The sequence below is a fragment of the Cajanus cajan genome, chromosome 2 (assembly GCF_000230855.2).
Source record: "Cajanus cajan strain Asha chromosome 2, NIPB_CcT2T_4, whole genome shotgun sequence".
Classification (NCBI taxonomy): domain Eukaryota; kingdom Viridiplantae; phylum Streptophyta; class Magnoliopsida; order Fabales; family Fabaceae; genus Cajanus; species Cajanus cajan.
Window position 1 is genome coordinate 66,846,883 of NC_138518.1, and position 9,470 is coordinate 66,856,352.

Below are 9,470 nucleotides of genomic sequence, written 5' to 3' on the forward strand. Positions count from 1 at the left end.
TCGTAAGAGAATCACACGAATCTGAGTTGTCTTATTTTTTTACACTGGATAAATGTGAGTTGAAAAATAAATATAAATGGATAATTTGGCATCACAACACCTTAAGTGTATGCATATTAATCATTTATGCGGTTGTTAAACCTTACATTGATGCTAACCTGAACCATTCTCTCTTCTTTTACTTGGTATTAGAAGTGTCTCACATACATCTCGTCTATTCATATCCAATAAAGGGCATACATTACTCTTCTTGGGGTATAACCCCCTACGTATTTTCGGGTGTAGTACATATATATATATATATATATATATATATATATATATATATATATATATATATTATTTTTAATAATCAAAACACATTTTCTACGTTCTAAACTAATGCATAAATAGGTCACTAGAGTTAGTCTAATGTTTTTATTTTATTTTTAATTTTTTAAAGGGTAGGAGGGAAGGAAGGGATTGAAGTAGAAGGGAGAAGTTTGATTGTCGCGTTCTTATAATCTTTTCTATGGATTAAAAATAAAAAAACTAATGCATAAATATACTTTTCATCTCTTAACTATTGGCCATGCATATATTATTTTTTACCCAAATAGATAAAATGTACCTCGCATAATCAAACAATTGTCATTTGCAATAAGGATTTTATTTGGTTCTAATTAGCTTTTATTTTTTCTTTCATAATCTATCGACATATGCTTGATAGAGCTCAAGATTATGAATCCATAACTTATTACTTTCTTATTGTTGAAGAATGACTACCACTTCTCGTTAGTGATGGGGTTAAACTTTTTACATCTTTCTTACGTTAGATAATGTTTAATTCATTCTTTGATTCATCAATTATTTTTTTTATTCATAATTTTTTGTTCATTCATAATGTTTTAGTTCAAAGTGGTCTTATATCACTTCTCCTCGAAGATATAAAGAGATCCACTTTATGTGACTTGCTCCGGCTTTTTATGCTCAAATTTATTTTACTTTTTTTTAATTGGTTGCCTTATAAATGTTTTATGAATAAAAGGGATTTAGTTTGTGTGAGTTCCTTTATATCAAATACAATTCATACAAATAAAAAAATACATGTTTAAGAATAATAATAAAAAACAAGGATTTTAAGATACATAATTAAATTAAAAATAATTTATTTTAAATAATAATTATGGATAAAATGCGATAAATAAATTATATATATTTGATGAGAGGAAGGGGCACAACGCCCCCAACTATAAAAGGAATTTAAATCTAAGTGAAAAACTAGTCATATAGGCATAAGTCATAATGACATATGAAATAAAAGAAAGTATTACATAATAAATAATTAAAGACACTTGAGAATTCATCCCCTTCTTTGCAGTAGGTCAGTATTCAATTCTTGTAAAGTATGTTGCCATTTGCAAGATGAATCATGGATAGTTATTTTTTAATAAATTTTTTGAAAATATTTAATTGAATTTAAAACAATTTAAATAACTTATTTGATATAATAATTAAAATAGGAGATTAATAGATTATATATATATATATATTGAATAATTACTTTTTATTTAATAATATATTTTAAGATATATAAAAAAATTATCATTTGTATTAAATATCACATTAAAACTCATTCAAATATTTTACTATACATATTTATATTTATTTTTTATTTTATCTATAATTTTTTTAAATAATATTGTTCATACAATTTATATTAAAGTAATTAAATTAAAAAATAAAATAACTTATAATATATAATGATATTTAATGATTAAATAAAATAAAATATTATAAATCATTTCAAGTAGTATTCCTCTATACTAATTCTGATTAAATCAGTAACCAAAAACCAAATCTGATTAGATCTGATAAACAAATAATATATAATTTAATTTGAATAAAAGTTGATATTAGTTGAAGTTTAGTTTCGACAAATACATAGAGATTGCAGCAACATGGTTTAGGAAAGGAGCAGGCGAATTTATGGGGTTTGTTTGCAATTGCAAATAACAATAACAATAGAACGGTTTGTGATTGTGAATTGTGATCGATCGAATCCGAACATGGAAGGAGCCTCAAGCTCAGGGTACGCGTGGGCAGTATCTGCTGGATTCAACGCCGCTCTTGCAGCCATTTCAGTTAAGCTCTCTCTTCACCAGGTTCGTCAATGGTTACTCATTCAGATTTCCCTTCTAATTTTCATATAATAATAATAATTATTATTATTGTTTCTATTTCTTTCACAGTTTGTTAGGTACGGGATGGTGGTATTGTTCAATGTCACGATGTGGGCTTGTTATGTCAACAGCCTTAAAGCTCTTTCATCTCTTCAGGCAACTGTCACCAATTTCGCTACCAATTTTATCTCTTCCGGTTTGGCAGGTTACTTCTTCTTTCACGAATCACTCTCTTTCCAGGTCAGTTACCCCGCTTCTCTTTTCCATTTATACACTCTTATTTTATCACTTTCGCTTCCAATTAATAACAAACTTTTGATTTGCCTGGCTGTTAATTGTTAAAGTTTATTGGGGTTACTCCATTTGTCATTTAGATTACATGCTCATTTTAAACAATCTTCAATTTATTTATTTTTATTATCTAGTAAATCGCCCCATTTTTGACCCTTCACTTTCACCATATTTTAACTATGGATAAAACTTAGGTACATTGTTCTTCAATTACAATTGGAGATACGTGTTTGAGTAATATGCTTTGATATTTAATGGAATGGTTTCTTACGCATATTATCTAAGTGAAATTTTAATTCTAATTCTAATTAAAAGAATATTGCCGACTGTATTTGTGACACTGTATCTAAATTTTGTCCTTGAACTATTCAGTCTGTGGATTGAAGCACTCTCTCATCCACCCCTGGTTGGAACTTGGATTGTTTTTGGATTATGAATGAATCGGGTTAGCCTCCCGAGTGCTTCACAGTTTTAATTGTGGGATAGTCAGTATGGTAACCCCTTAAATTGAGCTGAAGAATTCAGGAATGAGTTTTTGGTACTCTTTTTTACACATCAAGTTTATCTTTGGGTTTTAGTGCGTGTTTGGATTCATGTTCGATTATCCAAGATCATTTTGAAATTATAGATGTTCATACGTTTGGTCCCTTGTTGAGGAATTAATTTTGCATCCAAAATTGATTTTGAGTTGAAAGAACTTTTTATTTTATTTATTTATTTATTTATTATTTTTTTTATAGAGTTTTACTACTGACTTGCTTTTAGAATAAAAACATTCAAATATAAATTACTTCACTTTAAAATCAATTTTGTAAAATTATTTTCATCCAAAATCAAAATCAATTTTGCGAATGCTCCTGTTTCTGTAGCACTAACACTTGATAGAGTAGACGACCACTTGGGTTTTCTTTGTTTGTTATTGATGTTGTCACTTGACAGTGCTAAATAGTTAAACCACCAAAGAACGCATGGCCGGTTATTTGCCTCATGCATTCAACTTTTTGATTCATGCATTTTCTGATGCAAAAACTGTTCCACAGTGGTTTGCAGGTGCACTACTTATAATAATTGGTGTAGTAATACTTAGCAACTCAAGTATTGAGAAGAAGGCTAGCACTGATTAGGTTTTACAGTTCAGCATGATACCTTTTAGGCTTTCTTGCTAAAGACGGAGGCAAGCATCTGCAACTGCATGGAAGCATATTTTTTTTAACAAGAATAGTAAAGTTAGATAGTTTCCAGGGCAGTTCACCTTACATGAAACAAACACCACACAAATCGTATTTTGCCTTCACCGATTTAATAACTCTTGTTATATGTCATTCAGGATGAGGCAATTGTTATTATTAGCCACAAGCAACTTTTAGTTGCACCATCTCATGGCTCCTTTTTTAAGTTTATATTTGTACAATGATCTCAAGGTTCAATCAGCTATGTTTATGAATGTTGTTCAAAATTCGTCTGCAACTACAAGTTTTCTATGAATTCAGTCATTTCAGTTTCAATGGGTAAAGGATTTGGAATGAGAGAGTATTGCACTATTGCTGCCCTACCCATAAGAATATGACTGGTGCATGGTTATCCCAACAGTATCTGTTTTCTGTCTCTGCAATGATCTCATTCAACTGGTTTTTGATGACCCCCCTTTTTTTTTCTACAACCTTTTTAGCAACCCATGTTGATCTAGCATTCTTGAGGTTCAATACCCAGTTGCAAGTGTGTCTGTTAACCTATATTGCCTTCAACTTAAATGTGCTCACCCATTCAACTTAGAATTACTAATACAACAAATTTGCATTTGCCTTGGCATCTAATTTTTAACAGTTCGGCATCATTTTTCTTAAATTTCAACTGCCTTCCAGTCAAGATTGCATACTCTTGAATTGCTTTTTTGGCATAATTTCTCTTACACTTCAACTGTCCTCCGGTCAAGACTGCATATTCTTCAATCGCTTCTTTGGACATTTTGTAGAACCAAACATGATGTGAAGTTTGAGTGAGAAGTATGTTTAAATGGATTTATGTTTGGAAACATTTACATGAAAAGTGATTATAAGTAAATGAATGTTTCGATAGTATCAATAAAATTTACTTCTTGATATGTACTTTTTAATACGAGTATGTAAATATTGTCGGAAACGGGTCCTCTAGTTCAAAGTCTATCCTTTCTTAAACCCAACTGTTGATGTATCCAGCAGATCAGGAAATTCAAGCTAACAAAACGCAGTAAAATGTTTTGTTCACTCGTGAACTTTCTTCTATTAGTATCCTTTCTCTTCTCATGTTTTTGGAGGAGACGAAACGAATGGGGGAATAAAAAAAATAGCCAAATATATTGGCACAAAATTTGAAACCCCGTTTGCAGCTTCAAAATAAGGGATAAAACCCCCTAATATTTATAGAGGAAATATACGTTTAATCCAATATTAAAAAATGTTTCTGTAATCTAGATTTTCATTTTTCTTGAAACTTTGCAACAAGAGAAAAATCAGATTGATTAATATATGAAAAAACGAAATTGTTATAGGCAAATTAATTTGTTCACAATTTTTTTTTTGCTTTTGGAAATTAGTGTTACTTCTATAATTTTTTTTATTGAGATAATCTGTAATTGAACTATACACCTATGCATTTTTACATAAATTATTATAATTAACTAGTTGTCTATTTGTAGATTTGACCTATTTAACTAATATTTGGCATGTTTTTTAACTAATATTTTGTATATGTTTAACCATTTATTAAAGTGATATATATATATATTTTTATTTCACACCCATGTCCCAAAAAGTGATATGCATAGAAAAATATGCGAGTGATATTATTCTTTGCAACTAACCCCTTTAAATATTCAAACCAAATTCCATTGTGTAGAAGATATCTATAATTTTACATCAAAATTTATTAAATGTTGAATCATATTACTTCTGATCATATTTTATTTTCAAGAAATCGATATTCAGATATGATTGGTAATTTTTGTTTTATACTTAACCAATCTAAATTATTCTAACATTTTTAATTAATTAATATTCAAAATATGGTAGAGAAAATAACATCGGTCATTTTCCTAATTTATTCATCTTACTAATTAAGAGAAATGTATTTTCAGAAGAAAAATGCCTGTTAAGACCATCGAAAGCGGTATATAATATATATTAAATATCATGATTTTTCACTAATTTTTTTTATCAATTTCATTAACATTAGTCTTAACCATTTATTTTAAGAATTTATAAGAATAATAGTTTTTATTAAGAAAAAATTACGTTAAAAGTGTAACAAATAGTTTTTTCGATAAAAAATAACGAGTATTGATATTTTTTTTTATGAGTCCAGTAATGATATTCATTCGAATGAGATTGAAATAAGATAAAAAAAAATGTGATGAGTAAAAGAAAAAAAGTTTAAATACTTAATTCGTCTTTATAATTATATATATATATATATATATATATATATATATATATATATATATATATACTATTTTTGCTTTTATTTACTATAAAGATTAAAAAGACTAAAATAAAAAATTAATAAATACACGAATTAAAATGAAACATTTATAACTGAAAAAATAAGATTTATGAAATTATAGGACCAAACAAATATTTAAATAAAATAAATAAATGTAAGTCGAATATTTTTGAAAATTTGTAAGTCTTAAGTAACAATGTTATTACACCTTTCCATAATTTATGTAACACCTAATTACTTGATTTATCAAATTAAGAATTAACGAAGCTAGTTAATCCAAATTATAGTACTACGTATTAAAATTGTCTTAAATTTATCAGCTAATACAAGAGACCTATTTTAGATCAGTTGATTTTTTTCTAAAAAAAATACTTGAATATTGTGAAAAAAAAAAAAAAAAAAGACTGGATGAAGTATTTTTTACTTTTAGTTTATTCTTTAAGCATTTATCCAACGAAGTGAAAAGAGGCCACGACGCAGAAATTCAGTGGGAGCAACGGCGACAAATTAATAATGAAAGAGTGATTAAAATGAAACGGAAGACGATGAAATGAAACATTTTGAAGAAGAGAATCGTTTAGTGTGGGAAGAGGAAGGTGATGATGATATCAGGTGGAGGAAAATCATCTTGGACTTCTTCAACGTCGTCGTGGATACCCACAACATCGGTGTCCGCTTCGGGGAGGAGGATTCAGAGGGAAATGGTGGAACTCAACAACGACCCTCCTCCTCATTGCTCTGCTGGCCCTAAGGGCGATAACCTCTATCACTGGATTGCCACCATTATTGGCACCCCAGGTCTCTTCACTTCTTTTTTTGCCACAAAGAACAATACAATTATTCAACCAATTTCACTTATTATTAACCCTCTCATGTTTGGAACACCCATGTTGTTCTATGTAGGAACACCCTACCAAGGTGGCATTTTTTTCCTTGACATCAAGTTCCCAAGTGATTATCCCTTCAAGCCTCCCCAGGTACGTTGGAATCCCTTTCCTTTTCAAGTACCTCCCTTCTAATTTCAACACCTGCTCAAACCTTCCATGAAATGTTCAAAATGTCCTCTGAAAACCCTAAATTATCCTCCTTCAGATTTTCTTGATTTTTCATAAACTTCCCCTGACCAAGGAAGGTTGGTAAAGGTTTTGAAAACAAAGGGGCAATATGCAGACAAACCAGAAAATGTTTAGGGCGGTTGAAGTAATTTAATTGTTTTTTACTGTCTTAAATTAAAGAATTGAGCTTGCAGGTAGTATTCAAAACACGCATTTACCACTGCAATGTAGACCCTGATGGCCTTGTTAGTATGGGAATATTGAAGGATGATTGGAGTCCAGCACTGACAATTACTAAGGTGCTACTTGCAGTTAGATCAATTTTGACAAATCCTGATCCTTGTAAGTTCTTCCGACCTCTTAAAAGAATACTTATTGGTATGGCTACTATGGTCACTGTATTCATATGTCTTCTCTTCATTTTCTATCTTGTTTACATAAATTGGGGTTAATGATGTTTTTCAACTTTTCATGTTAGTTATATTCTTCAGCCTTTTGCTTTCAGTTACAGCAGTAGAGGCAAACCTTGTCTTGTTATTGCCCTGTCTTAGAGAAGAAGAAATTTTAACAGGAAACCAACTATTGTTTGTCTTTTTGACAATTTGGAATCAATTAACTTAAGGAGTTGTTTGATTTGAGAATACATTTTCTGTTTTTATTTCTTGTTTTAGAAATAATTACAAAATTGTTACCTTGTTATCACTTGGTTTCTTATTTTTAAAGATTTATACAGAGAACAATGAAATTTTTTTTAAAATATTTTGTTTTCATTGTTTCCTATGGAAATCTTTGAAAAAAAAGAAATTAAGGTAAAAACAATAAGACATTTTTGTAAAATAGAAAGGCATTTTCTTAAACTAAATAGCTTTGTAATTTCCAAACAAGTAATGTTATTCCTATTTCCTACATCAACATTTTACAATACTTTTTACAACTCATTTTTTTCTGTTCTTCGTCTGATCACTCATGTTATCCCATATTTTTCTTCCTATCAGTTTCTTAAATTGTAAAGAAGTGTTGTGGTAGTAGAATTCTCCTTTCCAAACATATAATATTAGTAATGCCAACATTTCCAATCAATATACCAAGAAGGTATCTATGATCTTGGAGTGTAAAGTTGTCATCATTGTTGCAGATAATAATGCTGTTGTCCCTGGTATTGCTCACTTGTATTTGAGAGACAGAGCAAAACATGACGATATTGCTGCAGAGTGGACTGTCAGATTTGCCAAGTGAATGTGATACAAGTGCCCTTTGATTGGTTTACATCTTCTATATAATGTTCCAATATTTATGTAAATGAGAATGATAGCTGATACTTCACAATAACAACATTATCTCCTCCATTCTCGTTGTTCCTGTGAGTGCCTTAGTTGATCTTCATAGTTACAAGTGGATAATGATCATTATGACATGCTTTTAATTATTTTCATAGTTCTTGTTTTTATTTATTTTGTTATATTAAATTTGTTTACTTAACCAAATATGGGGAAACATGACTTTTAAATTTACTGTCAGGGATTCTAAAGTTTTCTATAAAGTTGTGGATTCTATTTAACTGAGTTTGATGATATCTGTGAATAGTAAGAATGACCATGTATTTGTAAAGTGTTGGATCTGAGAAGAATGAGGTTCAGAACTATTTTTGGAAGAGCCTTCAGCCTTGACATGCATTGGAAATGGGACTGAATTGACATAATGACATTTGCATTGGGGGTTATGTTAGAATCACGAAACTGTTTGGATATAACTTATAAGTGTTTTCAAGAATTTTTTTTTTAAAAAAAATAAAGGATATTTTTCTATATAGAAATTTTCAAAAACATTTTTAAATTTGTATATAAATAGACTGAAAAAAGATAATGGTCATGTATTAGATCACGTAAATGAGGGTAACACCTACTTAACAAGAAGTCTACAATCCTGAGTTTTGGACATGCAATAACATTAAATAATCATTGATCACTCATAATAGTCTTAATTGGTTTGAATATAATTGCTTACAGTGGAGAATATTTATGATCTTGAACAAAAAAAGAATAATAATCAAACACACCCTTAACAATATTATAATTATTATGTTTTAATTCTATACTAATATTTTGATTTATAAAATAAAATAATATTATAAAAAATATAGTTAATGAATAATAAGTCATTGGTTCTAGTGAAATTGAATTGAATTTTTTTAAAGAATGTATTAATTTAAGTTTTGTAGATGAAAAAAATATTAATTTGAGAAAAGAGACTTCACTTAGTTAAGTATTTTGATATAAGTGGATAGGTATGATAATTAAAATAATTATACAATTAAAATATGTATTATTTATGGGTTAAAAGATAATTTTGAAAAATATAAACTTTATAATGTATTACATTACTGTTAAACCCATAAACTATTAGGTAGTCGATCATTTCAACTAATTCATTACAATAACAGGGATTTAAGTTTTTTTTAGTTAAAAGAACCATTAATAAATTCTGC

General features: G+C 28.9%; 2 protein-coding genes across 3 annotated transcripts; both read left to right on the forward strand.

Annotated features, from left to right (window-relative positions):
- The first annotated feature begins 1,872 nt into the window (after positions 1-1,872).
- LOC109799616 (cell growth defect protein) lies at positions 1,873-4,267 on the forward strand. Of its 2 annotated transcripts, none has more exons than XM_020360210.3 (3): positions 1,873-2,123; positions 2,232-2,402; positions 3,494-4,267. In XM_020360210.3, exons 1-3 carry the CDS (start codon positions 2,049-2,051, stop codon positions 3,575-3,577), a joined length of 330 nt encoding a protein of 109 aa, XP_020215799.1. In that variant the 5' UTR covers positions 1,873-2,048; the 3' UTR covers positions 3,578-4,267. The 2 variants fall into 2 exon arrangements, with proteins under 2 accessions (XP_020215799.1, XP_020215798.1); XM_020360209.2 differs by having other exon boundaries at positions 1,888-2,144.
- A 2,123-nt stretch (positions 4,268-6,390) lies between these two features.
- Positions 6,391-8,417, forward strand: FUS9 (Ubiquitin-conjugating enzyme family protein). Its single transcript, XM_020360224.3, has 4 exons — positions 6,391-6,728; positions 6,834-6,907; positions 7,180-7,327; positions 8,121-8,417. Exons 1-4 carry the CDS (start codon positions 6,530-6,532, stop codon positions 8,219-8,221), a joined length of 522 nt encoding a protein of 173 aa, XP_020215813.1. The 5' UTR covers positions 6,391-6,529; the 3' UTR covers positions 8,222-8,417.
- Positions 8,418-9,470: the final 1,053 nt, after the last annotated feature.

Coding starts and splice junctions, on each gene's coding strand:
- LOC109799616 (XM_020360209.2), top strand. CDS start 2,049: ATGGAAGGAGCCTCAAGCTCAGGGTACGCGTGGGCAGTATCTGCTGGA. Junction 2,145..2,231: donor TTAAGCTCTCTCTTCACCAG/GTTCGTCAATGG, acceptor TTTCTTTCACAG/TTTGTTAGGTACGGGATGGT. Junction 2,403..3,493: donor ACGAATCACTCTCTTTCCAG/GTCAGTTACCCC, acceptor ACTGTTCCACAG/TGGTTTGCAGGTGCACTACT.
- FUS9 (XM_020360224.3), top strand. CDS start 6,530: ATGATGATATCAGGTGGAGGAAAATCATCTTGGACTTCTTCAACGTCG. Junction 6,729..6,833: donor CACCATTATTGGCACCCCAG/GTCTCTTCACTT, acceptor TGTTCTATGTAG/GAACACCCTACCAAGGTGGC. Junction 7,328..8,120: donor TTTGACAAATCCTGATCCTT/GTAAGTTCTTCC, acceptor TCATTGTTGCAG/ATAATAATGCTGTTGTCCCT.